We start from the raw sequence: 17,314 nt of genomic DNA on the forward strand, positions 1-17,314 counted from the left end.
AGCAGGGCCTGAAGAGCTACTGCACAATGAGTTGTTCTCGCTCCACGCTAGATGCTCTCTTGCAGCATGTAGTGCGCGCGCAAACGTCTCCTTGGGCTGAAGTTTCAGGAGCATCCTCAACGAAACAGCAATGACATGTCATGCAATTGCTGCCATACCATCTACCTATCATCAGGAGCTCGCCTAACTGGTTACCTTCTCGAAAGTCTGCCGATGGTCTGTCAGGTGCCGCCCGCCACGCCTCGTCTTTTCTTTTCGCGCAAATACCAAAGCTACCCTCCCTACCTAACCCATCGGCCCGCTCCATACCGGCCCAATGTATCGGGTCCGGAGGGTTATGAGGTAAGAAATTCTGTGTGTGGAAAAAACATCATTGGCCCACGGAACATCACCGCTGCATCGCGGCTTCTGGCATCGTTGCATATGACTTGGGAAAAAGTATGATTAAGAAAACGGGTTCTCGCATTTGTACGTTACTACCAGCATCATCTGCTTTTCTTTTTTTTGACCAGCCTCTTGTGAAATTTGGGGATTATAAGTAGCCGTTGGGTTCTGCACAGAAGGCATCAAATTCAAACTATCGTTGAGTACACCGTCTCAGTTATATCCCGCATTATTCAATCGCTTCTACATTTTCGAGGACTTCATAATTTCAGAGGTTTGTTTACTATGGCGACCCGCGAGCCATGGACGCAGCGTCTCAGAGGTGGGTCAAGTGGGGATTGATTATCAATTGGTGGCCTAAAATTACAATGGACTGACAAGGTGTAGATCATTGTCTTGTTCGGGGTCTTAGGGAACCCACATACCAAGACGTGTCTGACCGTCGAGGTAAGACCTACTATCTCACTCAGTCAGCCATCCCATTGATACAGTGTAGGAGGTCGAACCGCCTGGTCTACAGTTGCAGTAGTCAACGGCACCCCATATGCTGCCCGCTTTTGGTACGATGGAGCTTACGTAGACCAAGCAAAGGAAGACGCTGCGGAGATCGCCTTGCGGAAACTCACTGGCTATACCGATCCGACAGTCGAACCGCCACCAGCGAACCACTACCGCCCCGCAATCACAGCCTGATTCTCACCACCAGCAACAGACTTGAAGATTTTTGCATGAGCATGGGTCTTTTTATTCGGGTGGATATCTGTTCTTTCTTCTTCGGTTCGCTCATTCATTAGCCCGAGCCAGTGTCGAGCCAGTACACCGGCGTTGGGGTCAAAAGCGAAGGCATTAGTAAACTTCTATGGCATCGAATTTATATTCATACACAACGCGAGGAGACAGTTCCCCAATATTGCTGAGTGATACTCGCTACGGCTGCTGCTTTACAAGCTCTTACCATTGTTAAACACCAAATTCCACTAGCGCGATATCTCAGCCAAAGTCACCTCACACTACATCACTACGCCCTCAACAACCAACTTGTCCCCCTCACGCTTGTTCTATCATCAATCCCGTTCAATAAGACTGGGCCTGCTATATTCTATCGGAAACTCTATGCTGTCGCTCGATATACTTACGCTACGCCGACCATTTCGCCTCTATCACCTCAACATTATCAGGATCTAACAGTGGAGCAATAACCACTATCTTATCAACCCAGCTCTATTTTATTTTCTGCAGAGCTACATCAAGATTAAATACAACCGCTATCAGCTTCCTAGCAAGATTTCCGACTTACAGACCGTAATATACCTGTAGTTCCATCAATACCACCGCTTTTGTCTTACACATAGTTGCTATCACTAATTTACAGCTGCTCATGACATAAAGGGACTTTACTGATGGCGAGATGGCACTAATATTATCGAAACCAAAGTTTCACCCTTTATCGGATATCAGGCGGGTACGCAGGTGGGGACCCGCCTCCCCATTTCCATTATATATCACCAAATCATACGCATCCATGAAGGCTTAAACTCAACAAGAACCTCGATTCATGTCAAATTGACATTTCGTACATTACAATGACAAACACTCTCGAGCCACCTGCAGCCGCCTCGCAAACGTACACAGCACTATTCAATACAGCACTCAATTTCATCGATGCTCAGACGCAAGATCCCAACCTCCCGTCGCGGATGGACTTTGATCGAATACGCGCCCTTTGCTCGCCTGGTTTCGAACATTCGTGGGGCCACAACTACGCCGTGTCCCTCGCGCCGCCACTACAAGGTTCCCATTCCGTCGATGGCTTCATCTCGCACTTGCAGAAGATGCTTCCGAATCTCGACAGCTGGAACACAGATGTCATGGATGCGATTGTCGACGAGGCGCGGCTGAGGGTGATTCTGAGGATGAGCCTTTGGATGCAGGTGAAAGGCGTGGGCGAAGGGGACGCAGTGGAAAATGATATTTTATGGGTGCTGGATATGGATGGCGATCTAGAAAAATTGAGAGTGAAGAAGAGTATGGAGTTCATAGATGGGCTTGCGGCAGGGAGAATAAAGGAGTTGATGATGAGAAAAATGTAGGTTGGAGAGGTTCGCGGGGTCTATGGCTGCTGATTTGCGAGTATAAAGGTTGTGAAGGTCTTCGAGCTGCTTATCAAACTAGCTACGAAAAAAATGAGTAACTCTAGCTTTATATATTAGCGAGCCTCAGATTGAGGTTTCTTAAGCATTATCGACTAGATGCGAAACGATGATACGTACTGTTCAAGAAAAAATAGCATGTAACCCACGATAGAATTTGCCAAAAAGCTTTTTACGAATAATCCAGCGGTTGAATGACAAACACAAGATACATTGAAGACGTCCAGGCTCTTGTTATTAGAAAGACGCTTCTCACTACCCGCACTGCGCTCGTCGATAGCATCCACATATAAGGAAATGTGCAACGAGAGAAAGAAATTTGTATATCGTAGACGTTGAGGTCTTTGGTATTTATAGCTATGACGTGTTTAGTCAGATGAATGCCTTTCCGTAAGAGAAAGCTGTTGGTACTGAGACCTTCTACCCGTGACGCCATCGCTAGACTATGGTCTATGCTGTTCGTATCCCATCATGGATCTCCTTATCGACTCTAACTCTATTTTGCCCCAATATCTAGTTCCCCTGCCTAACCATCCAAGTAAGCAGATCAACCTTCGTAACAACAGCTACAGCCCTCGGCTCCCCGTCTACACGCTCCGTGACAACCGCGGCACTATTCCACTCAAAGAACTTGTTCAAATCGGTCAAGCTAGTCTCCTTTGTGATCTCCACAAACTCATTTCTTCCGGCCTTTTTCTCCGCTTTCTGGCCATCGAGCTGGAGTCTACCCAGATCTTTGACCACCTCGTTGAGCTTGCGGAAGTCAAACATGACGTCTTCGACGGGGGATTTGGGCGTCGCTCGGCCTTGGGCGATGTAGGAAAGGAGGTTGCCAAGGGTGACGAGGCCTACGAGGCGGGCCTTGCCGGATGCGGAGTATGTGGATACGGGAAGTTGGTCGAAGCCCTTTTCGCGCATTGTCTCTATAGCTTCGCTACAGGGAGAGTTGGAGGGAACTGTGGTGACAGGTTTGAGGCGCAGAGAAGCGATGGTGGCTCCGTGGAAGGCATCAGATTGCTTGGTGTTGGTGGAGAGGCGCCGAGAGATGGGTTGCTGGGGGCTCTCGGTGTTGGGTGGGAGGAGATCGTTTGCTGCGAGCCAGTCGTCATCGGCGAACTATATCGAGTTAGTATGAGAGTTATGGTTGAGAGAATGAGAGGAAACGAACCTTGCTGAGGTAGCTTCGAATGCTGTCTGGTAATATCACAACCACAACGTCATCTTCAGTCAGATTTAGATCCTTGGCAGCGTCAACCATGGCAGACATGGCACTGCCTGAAGAACCACCACACAGAATACCCTCCTCAGAGATTAGTCTCCTCGCATATAGGAACGAAGTCCGATCGTCTGTCTTGTACCACTTGTCCACCTCCTTCTGTACCAGCACCTCAGGGATGAAGTCATATCCAATGCCCTCCACCTTGTATCCTTCATTGATATGCTCGTCGTTCAAGCTTGCGGGCACGGCAAGAATACTGCCGTGAGGATCCGCAGCAATAATCTTAACATCTTGCTTGTGTTTTCTCAGGCCCCTCGCGAGACCAGTAATCGTGCCGCCAGTACCAGCGCCCGCGACAAGGACCGTCACCTTGCCGTTCGTCTGGGTCCAGATTTCTTCCGCGGTGCCGAATTCGTGGGCAAGCGGGTTATCGGGGTTGGAGTACTGGTCCAGAATATGTGCGTTCGGCAGCTCCTTGACCAGTCGTCTCGCGACACCAATGTGACTCTCGGGACTATCCCACGCCGCACTGGTTGGCGTCCTTATGATCTCAGCTCCGAGCGCCTTCAACACGGCCACCTTCTCCGGGCTCATCTTCTCAGGCAGTGTGATGATGGTCTTGTACCCCTTCACTGCAGCCACCAGTGCAAGTCCAATCCCTGTGTTTCCAGACGTGGGCTCAATGAGGGTGTCGCCGGGCTTTATGCGTCCACTCTTCTCAGCGGCTTCGATCATGCGGAGGGCGATGCGGTCTTTAACACTGCCACCAGCATTGAAAGCCTCAACCTTTGCATAGACGGTTGCGCGGATACCGAGAGACTGAGGAATCTTATTCAGGCGGATGAGGGGCGTGTTGCCGATTTGCTGCGTTACGCTGTCCATGACCACTGGTGGGATGGCGGGGCGCGTCGTAGTAGACATAGTGGGGGTTGTACGCGTTTGTGAGGGTGCACGAAATGGCTATGAATTTTTTATATGTAAGCCAGAACGAGGCGAAGAGAGAGAAGAGGAGAGAATGTCGGCACGTATGAGATTAAAGCGATGTCGTGATGGCGTGAAGATGTCGCAAAGAAAACGTCGAATGGTTGACCCGCTTATATCCGTCGCCACTAAGCCGTTGACGCCGCTGCCTCGGCCGGGCGCCACACTCTAGCTCAGCCCTACGGGACTACGCTAACCAGAAACACTGTGGCTGCTAGAACTATGTTTTCTACACCATCTCGCTAACTGTATCCAGATCCGTCCCGGAGAGAGTATCTAGGCATCAGGCATCAGTTAATATGGAGTGAACACGTTACGCAACCGGTAGTGAAGCTGAACTGCCGGCAGAGGGCGGTACTCGGGGCCAATCCATCAACAATCGCTAAATTAATTTGATACGGGTAAGTAAAGTACATTTACCGAGATGCTCGCTGCTCAATCACCGAAGCTAGGTACATATTAGAAGCGGTCAATGGATTATGCAGGCTTATCATACGACTGCACGGCGGATAAGCCTCATTTACCCTCAGATGAAAGCCCGTCCATCTTCCTTGTTGCCGCGTGCTAGAGGAGTACGAAACGTGCTCGTTAACGTTCTATGCATGACCGGCATAGCCGTATTCCTCTTCGCTTTCGCACCGGCAGTGGCTTCCTGCAGCACTCTGATTGCTCGTTTCAGTGCCTTGGTTCGGAAGACGTCAGAGTAAGGCCTCAATATGTGGACTGGTGGCTGTCTGTCGTCACATTAATGCACGCACCTTGCCCCTGTTGAAGGTAAGACCCGTACGGGAAGGAAGCGGAGGGACGGAGCGTTTCCGGATACAGTCTATGGTCGATGTAGCTCGGGTACCAAGCCCTAGCCGAGCTTGTAGATCCAAGGCTGACTTTGGCTCAGCAGCAAAGAAGAGGAGTGTGAAGGGCAGGGAAGTGGGGAGGGGCGTAAGCTTACAAGTGTCTCAGCCATGATCGTCCGTTCGGATTCCGGCACGCTGGATGGGGCGAAAACCGTATGCATCATGCATTATGCATTGACCTGTTCAGCTCGACGTGCTGGAAGAGCATTGTCAGATGTGAGTTAATCTCTGGTAATAGGAAATTTTAACTCTTGGGTTTCTCTCTAGGCTAGAATAAGCAGAACACATTAGAGTTTCGGAAATGAGTGTATTTAATTGGACTATTTGAAAAGCTAGAGCAACGCGGTATGAAGAAGTCAATTCCAATTGCAAACCCACAGGCTAACATGATTCTCATCCACCATGCAAGGCCTTGGCTAAACATGGTAGGCAGAGGGAACAGAGTCTAAAGCAAGAGAAAAAGAAAACGTCTCGACAGTGCACGGAACCGCAACAAAGGAAATGACAAAACAAATAAACAGGGCAAAGAGGTGTGAAATCACAGCCAAGCAGACTCAACCAGATCAATAGGAGTAAATTTACCCTCTCCATCCACCTCAAAAAAGGGACGCCTCGTAGCAACACCCTAGTCCTATTAGCATTTTCCATCCCCCCCAAAAAGCGATATCGTTACCACGCACCTTGGTGAACTCATCGAAGAAGTCATCAGCCTGCTTCTTAGCCACAGCCTCACCAGCCCTGTCAAGCTTGCTGAACTGCACTACATGCTTCTTCAAAGTGGGAAGCAGAGGCTCGAATCGGTGCAGCGGTTGCTCTTTGACGGGCTGCAGCATCTCCATGGGGAACCAGCTGTCTAGGCCTCCGCGTACGAGAGGGAAGTGGGGATATTCGATCTTCTTTCCGTCTTCGAGGATAACTGCTATTGTGTTAGCATCGTAAGTTAGGCTTTGTGTGTATGTGTATGGTTTGACTTGACTTGCCTTGATTGAAGTAGTCGACGACGGTGTAGCTTGTCGAATTCCCTGCCACGCCCTTGATCACGGAGGGCTTGAAATTCTGGGGCATAGCGACATCGACGAGCTTAAATGGTTCGTCAGGTCGGTAGTTGCGCTTTACTTCCATCCCAAGGAAGAAGTCCTGGAGCATGGGTAGATACTGCGAGACGTTGCCGTCGTGAAGGGCTTGACCGAAGACATCTCCCAGGATAGCGCGAAGGTGCTTCTTGTCCTTTGGATTCTTCTGCGGGTCCGGGATGCACGGAACCAGATTAAAGTCCATGCGAAGACTCTTCTCTGTGACATTAATGGACACCTGGTTACGTAGACGTAGCGGATACACGTGGGAGGTGTTTGGCAAGTTCGATCGATCAAAGGCACGAGCGTCATGCGAGAAATTCCACGCCAAAGGATCGATCTGGTCGGCTGCAATGCTCGGCTCAGTAAGTAGCGTGTCGCGGTGCATGTTCTCAACAAAGAACTTGAGATTCTTGACGTACGTCTCATTTTTAGTATCGTCGCCGGAGAACATCATGACGGCTGTGATCTCGCATCTTATTGGATTCCCAGACTCCGGACCACCTTGCTTCAGTGCAAGGTCAACTTTCTGTGGCTCAAGCTTTGCTTTGAAGACGCCATCCAGCCACTGGGGAGCTATGATGAGTTGGTTACGAAGGCCGCTTTTGGTGTTGATAGCGATCATGTCCTTAATGGACTTCAGGCCGATTTTGTCGATGAGCTCACCGAGCGCCTCGTCGCGAAGGTAACGACCCCTGACTGGCACCCAAGCGCTGATCTGCTCGACTGACTCCTCGGTAGACTCTGTCTTGTATAGAACATCTACATCCGCAACACACAGCTCAGGCAGGGTCTTGATTTTGTATGTTGAATGTCCGACGGTCGTCTGCGCACCGTAGCCGTTCGTTTTGAGCGTCTTTGGGCGAACTGCCGGAGAAGACTTGTCGACCTGTGCGGCTTTTCTAGCCTTCTTAGCTGCTCTAGCAATACTCCTTTTGGACCGAACTGTCTCCGTGGGCTGGACTGTGTCCGACATCTCGAAGTTCGCTAGCGTATTCGACGAGTCTTCAATGTGGAAAGACGTATTAACTGGTGAAGTAAAGCGCACTGTACTGCTATGGTGAGTAACATATAGTGCGAAATCGACCTTTACTTAAGCGTCCTAGAAGCTGCGATTTGCTTGCTTCCGCACCTGTCTACAGTCACCCGCCCCAGTAGCTTTCACGGTCTGACCGTACTCACATGGTGTTTGAAACACAATACAAGTTCCTCGCGGAGCGGTTGAATGACAGAAGGGTGGTTGTCTACCGAGGGAAAGTCTCACGTGTTCGAACACGCTTCTTTTGTCACAGTCATCTTAGCAGGAACATGCTCTGTAGAAGACTATGTTGTACATTGCCATGACTTTGACAGGCTGTTGGCGCATCAGCCGTCCCCACGCGTCAAAGCAAGCAGCGGTGTTAGAACATGTCTGTCTTCGGTGATAGATTAGGTTTTTATCCGCCTAGTATAGATGAAGAGTTAATATGTGATTCGTTGTGAGGTAGAAGGTATGACTGTCGAGCATCAAAGGAAGCAACAAAATACCTAGACAGCGTGTTAGATAGTACGCACGGGTCCAATTCCAAGCACTCACTGGTGAATTACATTGATAAGCTAGCCGGGTATCCCACGGTAAAATATACAGTCACCAACCTGCTCCGGAAAATAGATAGTCCCCCCTCTCGGCCGGGGTTCGCCCATCGAACATGCTCTCTAATCCTCCACAACTTGATCCTACCTGCTCTTCAAAGTTGCTCAGCAAGCCACGCCCACCAAGCCCCGACATCGCCCACGTCCTTGCCGCTAACCACATTCCCACCGACAACATCCACCGTCGTGCCAATCTCGCGCATCTGGCTAAACTCAAACGCGCCCTCTCCCCCCTCACCAAGCCACTCCTTTTCTTCATCCACCTCGTCTTCGTTCCCAGCCAGCGCCGCCCCAGCATCCCTCAGCGCCTTTGCCCTGCGACTCCTAACCTCAGTAATGGCCTTTTCCAGCTGGATCTTGACCAAGTTGGCGGGCAGCGCGGTGAACAGATCCATCTTGTTGGCAGCGACGAGAACGGGGATGTCCTTGGGGCCCTTGCTGCTCTTCGCCCGCGTATACCGGTGCTGCAAGGACAGGAGGACGTCATGGAGATACTCGGCTGCCTCGTTCAATCCTGCTTCCTCTGCGATGCCAGCAGCGTCCACGACGAATAGTATGGCTCGCACATCCTTTGGGTCTGCGAGCTGCGACGTCGCGAAGTGGCGCAGCTTGCCGTGCCCTGGCGTGTCGAGGAGGAGGAAGCGGCGTGAGCGCTCGAATTGCGGGTCGCCAGGGGCGCGGAAGTGCGACGACGCGGGGATGTGTGGACTCGGGAGGAGGGCAGAGACGGTGAGCGGGGCGGTAGAGGTGTGGGTTTGCGTCGTGGTGTTTCGCTCTGCCTGTGTGATATCAATACCTGCGCGTGACGTGTTTCAAGTCAAGGGGAGTGAGTGATAGCAGCGTACCAAGGTTGTAAACGCCGTCTTGCCACCCCCACTCGGCCCAACGAGCAGGAAAGTGGGAACGTTGGTTGAAGCAGCTGCCTTTCTGTACAAGAAGCTATGCAGCAGTATCGGCAGGCCCAGTGCAACAATAAACGTGATCAGGATAGTCGAGAGGTTGGGCGAGAAGGCTGCCGTGAGCCAGCTATCCGGATGGTGCCATGCCGCCATCTTTGCTCCTGGTATGCCTCAAGACAGGACGACCACCCGATAGCTCAGGGGATTGAAAAGATTATGGAGAGACAGGGGGGGCGGGCAGCTAGCGATGACGTGACAACGGTGGTGGCCCGGCGGGAGGACTTGCAGTTCCGTCAAAGTTTTGGGACGTGGGGCCCTGAGCGGCGCCAGGCCGGCGGGGAAGACGGAACGATCGCGCGCTAGTCACTGGCGGGCGCCTTTTCTCGGACTTCACTCGACGCTCCCTGTCACTTTTCTTTTTCTTTTCTTTTTCCCTGGCGGCTCTACATGTCCCTTGTGGTGACGTGGCGTGTTTTAGGATCCAGTGGATGGCTCCATCGCCCGCGTGATGGAAACATCCAAGGCCCACCACGTTTGCTAATCAAAGCGCGAACTGGTACAATCAAGCCATGACTCGCGGAACATGACAGCGTCTTGACACGGCAACTTGGTGAACCACGGTAAAAGAGAAGGGCCGCCTGCATTTATTCAACTATCACAAGCTTTTAGGGAACTATATAATCATACAATGGACAAGGGCCACCATCATTAGCCTTCCAGGCGCTGCCAACACCCATCTGCTCCACACCACCTTATGTCCCTAAACTGCACTTCCCAGCCCGATATTGTAGTGCCGTTGCGTCTTGATCCCCATACACATACCATAAGAGATTTCTGTGGCCGTGACCTGTTACTCATACAACCATCATGTACCGTCGCTACCAGGCTCGGGATGACAGGTGATTGCCAAGGCGAGCCAAGCAGAAACAGCATAAAAGAGAGTATGACCATTGATACCTTTTTTCCATCCATGTGCACCATGCACCATGCATATGCCCCATGAGTCGTCATAGTTTGTCCAAACCCCAACACCGTTTTCGCATCCCATTGACGTGTATAAAAAAAAAGGGAAATCCCATCATAATAAAACGACACAAGACAAAACGCCAGCAAGAGATACAAAAGGAGAGAAATGAAATAGTCGTAGAGGCAGATCATACACGTCATGGCATGATGAGCTGTTGGGTGCAGGATTAGAATATGCCGTGTAATGACAAAGGAAATTTCAAAGAAAAGGAAAACCAAGAACCATCATGCGCCGCAATGGCCGATCGTAATGGACAAGGTGAGAGTAGGGTACACTCGGGTCGGGTCCCACGAGAGCGGCATGTTGAGGAGACGCATGCCAAATGCAGTAATACGCTAAGCGTTTCACCGCGGCCGACGTGCCTTGAACCCCGCGTTATTGCCTTTGTTATGCGTCTGGTAATACCACGCTTGGCCTGATTCTTGTGCCATTGCATTGCATTTTTGTGGTTCTGCGAGAAAGGCCAGTCCGTGCGTAGTTTGCTCAAGCCAAGGGGGGGTGGTGCGGGGTTTTCGTGCGTGTTGGGAAAGGTTGTAAGATACCAAAAAAATAATAACAAAGCCGCCGCGGAACCGGGGAGTATGTGTTAAGCATGTTCGAAGATATTGGTCATCTGGCAGAGGGGTGTCCTTTCGTCCTCGGATAATGGGAGCGTGAAACCCGTGTTGAACCGGTCAACAGATCTCGGTGCGACAAATGACGAAAGGCGTGTCGGCGTAACTCAATATCCTACGTGAGTGTGGACGTCTGGGTAATACCCACGACTGGTCTCTATGCCCTGGAACCTGCCGCAGCCTCCGACCTGCCAACCGGCAGCAATAGCTGCGGGGCCAGGATACTCTTCTTTAATTCTACGTTCAGGTAGAGGGAGAGTCGTGTCGAGCTTGGGGGGTATGCCCTCGTAGATGGGCGTCGGGTAGTACGAGTAGTCATGAGGCGCTTCCATCATCTTCACATCGTCGTCGTCGACCATGTGCTGGTCTCCAACGAGACCCTCGACAGGTCCTCCGCTCAGTGAGCTTGCAGAGCTTACAGAATGGCTTCCGACAGGACTTGGGTCGAGTGAATACGTGTTGCCTCGATACATGCTCCCACCCATGCCGGTTGAACCGCCGCCCGACATACCATTGCTATAGCTTGAATATGACGTCCGACCGTTTGAGCCCAGCCCGTGATGACTAGGTCCACCAAGACCAGAGCCTGGAGCACCTCGCGAGGTACTTGCGTTGTGTGGGCCCTCGTTCTGGTAGTGACTGGGCGACCTTCCTCGGACCACGACAGGATGTGAAGACCGGCACGCGATCTTGACCCAGCGAGGCTCCGAGTCGCGTGGATTCTGGATGTTGGCCCAGAGCTCAACGATGAGATGATAATACTGCTGTTGGGCTCGACGCTTGCCGTTGTTGGCAGTGGCCGACTTGAACTGGATGCGTTCGAATGAATGTTGGTAATTGCTGTTTGCGTGGCTCGTGGGGGAATACTGCTGCGAAGAGTCGTTTTCATTCTGCAGGGGGAGTTGAGGTCCTGGTACAGTCGAGGTCTGGTGAAAGCTACTCAAACCATACCCATGCTCATGGCTCTTTCCTGGCGGGGTTGGTGCGAGCAACTCCTTCTTCATAGCAAGTTGTGGACCCTTGTCGCGTTTCGGAGTATGCTGGATTAGCTCAATGGTTTTTCCCGTTGTGCCATCGACAGCGGCAGAGAGTGAAACGGCCATGGACTGAATCTGCTCTTGCTGCTTACCGCCTCCCTGATCCAAGTATAGCCGCGCGTTTGAGATCCATGGCGAGAGTCCGAATGACACATTGACAGCGAAGTAGTTTCTCCGATAGCACGTCCATACGCTGTCAGAGGAAAAGAAGAAGCCCTTCTCGATCTTTGCATCAATACTAGGCGTAACGGCTGTACCTTCACAGGTAATAGTACCGTACGTCTCTAGCGAATTGAAAGGTGGCGTTTCAGCCGCGTTGGCATGTCCTGGGTAGGTGCTAGATGGGTAGGCACCGTAGGGAGTCATGGGCATCGTGGTGGGAAGCACACTCCTAGGCGTTTCTGGCAGGGCGTTGTAGCGAGGAATGTCGGAACGAGGGGACAAGGTGTGAGGGTGCCTATGCAGGCCAGGCGTTGCTGTTGTATAATTATCCCTGGCCGACGTACCCATGGACGGTGACACAGAGTTGCCCAGGCCTGGTGATCTCGACGGAGGTAACATTGCCGACGATGAATTATCATGTCTATCGTGTAGCTGTCAGCTGCCATGCACACTCGTTTCGGTTCTACACGCACGAATGCACGACAATGGGCTACTTACAGTGAGGACATGCGTCGAGTTGACATGTTGCCGTATCCGCAAGCGAAGCTGGAGTAATTGTTTGCTAGGGGGTATTGATTAGAGTAAGTGGTGGCCACGGTCGGGGGGAATGATGAGTAGGAGTAGGCTAATGCCGACGAGCCGTTTGAGCTAGGCGAGGTGGATATGGATCCAGATGAGTCGGAGTGAGCCGCACCAGGCTGGTAGCTATGAATGCAAGTTAGTCAAGCTAGCAAAACAGTGCTATTCGGCCAGGAAGATGGCATCGAACAATGATGTGTAACCAGAGAGTAGGGTGGCACGGTATATGTTGTCAACCTGGCCAGGGTCGGTACGGCATTGCCGCTAGGCTTGTCGTGTGATCACTGTGACAGGCCGGCCTGTTGGGAGATCCAAGTGCGCCATGCATCCGAAACGTGTACGACGACAAGTATGAAGAAGGACATTGACGACGTGTTTGTTTCGGTGTAGGGCGGTCAGAGCTTGGGCAGCACCAGGCCAAGAGGCGTCGAGGGATGCAGGCTGGGGCCGCAGAGCCAGGCAGCACTACGGAGCCAGCCATGCCAGGCCGGGAAGAGAAGAGCCAATGAGAGGGAGTACTTACGCAGTGTCGGGACGAGGTGCGCCGTAACGGCTCGTCAAGGGAATACCGGTCGAGTGTGCTAGGGCCCCGTCGCGCCTTAGCTGATCGGGTACGCCAGCTGCAAAGGAGCTATGATGTGCATGCGCACCAATATGATCGATGCATTGTTGCTCGGAAGAGAAAGGGTTGTCCGATGCCAATGGCAAAGGAGGTTGAAGTACTGCTTATCCTGCACGTCAGCCAATCAACCTGAGCCAGACAGTGTGCTGTTGAACACGACGTGTGACAAAAACGGACAACGTGCACCAGGACGCGAGATAGGAGAGGAGAAAAGGCGCGCGTGGAACTTGGTCGTACAAGTGGCTCTGCGACTGGGTGGCCAAGCAAGCGTGCAAGAAGGCACTACAGGAGCAGCAAAACAGTGGACCCACAGTGTGTAGCCGTAAACAGAGGATGGGAGGGTGGGAAACAAGGCCAAGTAGGCTTGGTCGTGTTGTGATGCAATATAAAAGCAAAAGTAGGAGGAATGTTGGGTTTTTTTGGTGGGAGAATGCGGAGAAGGGCGCCAGTTTATGGCTAGAGGAGGTGTGGAGCGCTTAGAGCGAACAGTCGAGGGTTTGACATGGGTTTACAAAGGCTCAAGGCTGACTTACCGGAATTCATTACTGCAGCAGCAATCGCTGCACCGCCGGTTTCTGTCGTTTGTAGCCGCGCCTGCAGACACTACGACCAATTTGAGAGGCCGAAATCTTACGCTGCGCTCAGGCTTTGCGCTGCGAATCCGACGCTCTGGGTAAGAGACACCTCAACGGACTGCCAGGGTGATTGTTTGAGCTCACAGAAAAATGTCGCTGCGAGACGGAAATGCTGTCTCCTTTGCCTGGAAAAGCCGGGTGGTGGAGCGAGTCAGTGCCTTGTATGTGCGGCTGCGATGGTAGGGTTCGGGGGTGCCGGTCCAAGCGCAAAATGGTCGCTGGAGCGGGACGAGGGTGGCCGTCGAGGCTCGTCTAATGCCGTTGTTGGCTCGCTTCAGGGCAATCTGGTGGGTTTAACCGGCACAAGGGCGGGATCCTCGATTAGCTGCCGCTGCGAGTCGCTGGTGGCTGCCAATCCGTCAATGCTGATGCTCGGCGGCCTGGGAGGGGTGTGTGTGTGTGCGGCTGTTGCGAGCAGGCACTGGTAATGCGTACTTTATCCAGCAGATTGGTTCGTGATGCGCGCTCGCTCTCTGTCACTCACTCACGCACTCACTCTTTCTTTCCACGCGGATTCGAGTTCAACACCCAACACTTGCGAGCCTGTTACAATGCTGGGTCAATGGGCGTGTCCTGGCTAGCGGTGATGGAAGGTGGGCAAAACTGACTGACAGGTCTGACGGTTTTGATAACCCAGCAATGGTGCAGCATGCGTTGATGTCACCTGTTGCGGCTACGCGACAGCTTAAGCCTAGAGGATAAAACGGCTCGTCAAGACGGAGCACCAGGCCGACAGGTGCGCTTTGCTTCTTCCCGCCGTCTCCACAGATCTCAAATCGCTGAGCACAGACAGGTACGGGGCAATGCCCTGGCTTCTCGATCCCTGTGATGGTGGTTGCGACGTAGGCGTTATGGGCGGAGACTATCTACTCTATCGCCGCTACGCTGTGACCTGTCAGTCCTTTGCATTGAACAAGGGGATCGTATGTCGCAATTTCGGTTGAGCTTACTTACAGGGTTCTTCTGCAGTCTGCTGAAAAGAAACGATTGTGGCGTCGGCTGATTTTCGATCGTGGCTGCTTCGGCGAAAGATGGTGACCTGTCGCGGACCTTGAGCGATCTGGGTTCTGGCGACACGGATGACGAATCGCAGACAGGGTGAATGGGTTGCGACGGGGCTTGGGTGCTGACTCGAGAAGGGTCGAGTTCAAAAGCGTCAAGGGCCGAAGCATATATGCACGGTGCCCTCTGTTCAAATTGGACTTGTTGCTCTCAGGCTGTCGCACAAGCCTACTAGGGTTGGACAATCCCGTGATCTTTGGCAGTCCAAAAGCTGCCGGGTAGGGTACCGGGATTGGGAACGTCAAGACAACGGAGGAGACAAGGGAAGGGGGGGGGCTGGTTGGGGATGATGTCGAGGGACCCAGCGGGGGGCGAATTGGGGCCAAGGCCAACAAGGTAGGTAGATAGAATGCGAGAGAGTTGGGAAAGATTGTCAGGAAGAACTACGAGATGGCGGGCAAATGAGAGTGAGTGAGGGTACAACAAGAGGGTGGGCAGTAGAAGTACAGTCGGACGGACAGGAACGGCTATGGCTCAATACAGGGTAGGGTGAGTAGGGATATGTGGGTTGTTTGGCTTGAAGAAGAAGAGACGACCAAGGCAAGCATAGCTTCGCGGCATCATTCGCATTGATGGATCAAGATTTCAGCCCCAGAGCAAATACTGCGTATTGCCCTGCTCAGACCATGACGGTTTTCTAGCACCACGGTAGCATTGGAAAGCTGCAGCAGCGAGCCTTTCCCAAAGCAGAGGCTCTATATCTCCGAGAAGTCAGGGAGGCATGATTTGCGCCAGTGCCCAGGCTCGCATCTTTCTCGAATGGTTGCTGGTCCACGCCGAGCCTTTTGCATTCCTTACACCGGAACAAGAGGGTTGCCTGTCCCGGGGCATGGTCCACTGGTTTGCGGGCCGTGGATTGGCTCGTCAGCCAGAGGCATCACCGCCCCGTGCAGCGATGCAGGAACATTGACCACGACACGACGCTCGAAATGGGGGTTCGAGTCGACACGGCAGGACGTGGCCCAGACGGGCGGGACGACGATGTTTCATCTCCATCAGCCGCCCCATTGAAGCGAACCGATGATCAGAGTAGTTTGCTCCTCTCTCTCTCTCTCCTGCCACGGCCGCTCTGCGGCGTCCAGTCAGTCAGTCAGCAGTGCATGGCGAACTGGGGAGGGCGGGGCCAAGGAGAAAGAAAGGCTGGGAAAGGCAAAAGCAGCGCGCCACGGGCCGGCAGCCGCTGGGAGACGACAGGTCGCAGCGTGCGAGTGAAGGGTGGTGAATGGGCCATATGACATGGACTAGAGGGATAGTGGCAGCTTAGGGTCCTCGACGGCCGTTAGCTGTCACGGGCGACGACGACACGACACGGCCTCTCTTGACGGGGGGGGGGGGGGGGGGGGGCATCCATCCATCATCGAATCCACGCACAGGCGCCACGGGATTCCCAGTCCCAGCAAAGTGATGCGCAGAGGTTGCATCGCTTGGGGGAGGGGAGGGGAGGGGAGGGGGAGAATTGGGTTGGTTTGGTTCGAGGAGCAAGTCGCTGGTCTTGCACTGCACTGTACTGTACTGCGCCTGCGCCATGATCCAAGCATGCCTCACCAATCTCTCTCTCTCTCTCTCACACTCTCTCACCTCTCACTCTCCACTTCTCCCCTCTCTCGCTCTCACCAAGACCCTCACTCTCCCTCCTCCCTCCAAGAAAGCACACACACACACTGCGACCCGGCCGAGTGGGAGGCTGCGCAATGCTCCGAAAGCAGGCAGAGCCACTCGTGACCAGGCGGCCTTCTGCAGCAGGTCGCATTCACGTCCAGCGCGACGACGACATCGGCGCGGCGGGCGGCATATCCCCTCCAGCCTATGGGCGACGAGCGGGGCGTAAACGGTGAGGATGGCGAGAATCGATGGGGGGAGGGGCGCGCCTACCCGCACGGCGGCTCCCTTGCCTTGCGTAGTCCGTCCCAGTACAGTAAGTCGCGATGGAGGGCGATACAGGATCGAAATTATGGGAAGGAGGGGAGGCCCGCGCAGGGGATTGGGAAGGAGCGGCCGGTGACGTGCAGCATCCGCGGTTAATCCTCTCCCGCTTGGGCGCCGCGCCTTTCCCGCTTGGGCACTAGCGGCCTTGGCTGCTTCCGCTGTGCAGTAGTCGCGCCCAACCCGTCCAAGCTCGTCACCACCAGTCGATGGCTCCGAGCACACGCAGCGCAAAAAGTGTTCAACTCCGTGAAATTGGTGATGATGATGATGCTGATGATGCTGATGATAAGGGCTACTCCCTTGCTGGGCCCCCCCCCCTCTGCGAGAACCCACGCGGGTAAGGTGACATCTCAGTCCCAGACCTCACCAGCGCCTCATGTGTCTCGCACGTTGCGCCCGCCCACCCTCCCACCGTCTGGGGGCTGACTGACCAGCGACGAGCTCTCCTAATCTTCGCA

At 53.2% G+C, this 17,314-nt stretch overlaps 8 protein-coding genes across 8 annotated transcripts; 3 read left to right on the forward strand and 5 right to left on the reverse strand.

Moving 5' to 3' along the window:
- Nucleotides 1-669: 669 nt before the first annotated feature.
- On the forward strand, nucleotides 670-1,077 carry K460DRAFT_407887 (uncharacterized protein; the record flags this gene model as incomplete). The annotated part of the gene is made up of 3 exons (XM_040937116.1): nucleotides 670-706; nucleotides 772-831; nucleotides 881-1,077. The coding sequence occupies 3 exons, from the start codon at nucleotides 670-672 to the stop codon at nucleotides 1,075-1,077; spliced, it is 294 nt and encodes a 97-aa protein (XP_040786104.1).
- An 826-nt stretch (nucleotides 1,078-1,903) lies between these two features.
- On the forward strand, nucleotides 1,904-2,763 carry K460DRAFT_368431 (uncharacterized protein). The gene has a single exon (XM_040933776.1). The coding sequence runs from the start codon at nucleotides 1,968-1,970 to the stop codon at nucleotides 2,472-2,474; it is 507 nt and encodes a 168-aa protein (XP_040786105.1). The 5' UTR covers nucleotides 1,904-1,967; the 3' UTR covers nucleotides 2,475-2,763.
- Nucleotides 2,764-3,047: 284 nt separating this feature from the next.
- On the reverse strand, nucleotides 3,048-4,674 carry K460DRAFT_378663 (cystathionine beta-synthase; the record flags this gene model as incomplete). The annotated part of the gene is made up of 2 exons (XM_040935094.1): nucleotides 3,048-3,650; nucleotides 3,703-4,674. The coding sequence occupies 2 exons, from the start codon at nucleotides 4,672-4,674 to the stop codon at nucleotides 3,048-3,050; spliced, it is 1,575 nt and encodes a 524-aa protein (XP_040786106.1).
- Nucleotides 4,675-5,122: 448 nt separating this feature from the next.
- Nucleotides 5,123-5,568, forward strand: K460DRAFT_147221 (uncharacterized protein). Its single transcript, XM_040926786.1, has one exon. It carries the CDS (start codon nucleotides 5,214-5,216, stop codon nucleotides 5,439-5,441), a length of 228 nt encoding a protein of 75 aa, XP_040786107.1. The 5' UTR covers nucleotides 5,123-5,213; the 3' UTR covers nucleotides 5,442-5,568.
- Nucleotides 5,569-5,876: 308 nt separating this feature from the next.
- K460DRAFT_147027 (uncharacterized protein) lies at nucleotides 5,877-7,281 on the reverse strand. The gene is made up of 3 exons (XM_040926785.1): nucleotides 7,084-7,281; nucleotides 6,569-7,009; nucleotides 5,877-6,504 (listed from the first exon to the last, which is right to left on the reverse strand). Exons 1-3 carry the CDS (start codon nucleotides 7,088-7,090, stop codon nucleotides 6,185-6,187), a joined length of 768 nt encoding a protein of 255 aa, XP_040786108.1. The 5' UTR covers nucleotides 7,091-7,281; the 3' UTR covers nucleotides 5,877-6,184.
- Nucleotides 7,282-8,388: 1,107 nt separating this feature from the next.
- On the reverse strand, nucleotides 8,389-9,345 carry K460DRAFT_288871 (uncharacterized protein; the record flags this gene model as incomplete). Its single annotated transcript, XM_040929086.1, has 2 exons — nucleotides 8,389-9,072; nucleotides 9,139-9,345. 2 exons carry the CDS (start codon nucleotides 9,343-9,345, stop codon nucleotides 8,389-8,391), a joined length of 891 nt encoding a protein of 296 aa, XP_040786109.1.
- A 471-nt stretch (nucleotides 9,346-9,816) lies between these two features.
- Nucleotides 9,817-10,650, reverse strand: K460DRAFT_146991 (uncharacterized protein). The gene has a single exon (XM_040926784.1). The coding sequence runs from the start codon at nucleotides 10,357-10,359 to the stop codon at nucleotides 9,901-9,903; it is 459 nt and encodes a 152-aa protein (XP_040786110.1). The 5' UTR covers nucleotides 10,360-10,650; the 3' UTR covers nucleotides 9,817-9,900.
- Nucleotides 10,651-10,940: 290 nt separating this feature from the next.
- On the reverse strand, nucleotides 10,941-13,776 carry K460DRAFT_407892 (p53-like transcription factor; the record flags this gene model as incomplete). The annotated part of the gene is made up of 4 exons (XM_040937117.1): nucleotides 10,941-12,453; nucleotides 12,531-12,737; nucleotides 13,135-13,333; nucleotides 13,767-13,776. The coding sequence occupies 4 exons, from the start codon at nucleotides 13,774-13,776 to the stop codon at nucleotides 10,941-10,943; spliced, it is 1,929 nt and encodes a 642-aa protein (XP_040786111.1).
- Between the last annotated feature and the right edge of the window lie 3,538 nt (nucleotides 13,777-17,314).

This window comes from Cucurbitaria berberidis (assembly GCF_010015615.1).
Source record: "Cucurbitaria berberidis CBS 394.84 unplaced genomic scaffold K460scaffold_4, whole genome shotgun sequence".
Taxonomy (NCBI): Eukaryota; Fungi; Ascomycota; class Dothideomycetes; order Pleosporales; family Cucurbitariaceae; genus Cucurbitaria; species Cucurbitaria berberidis.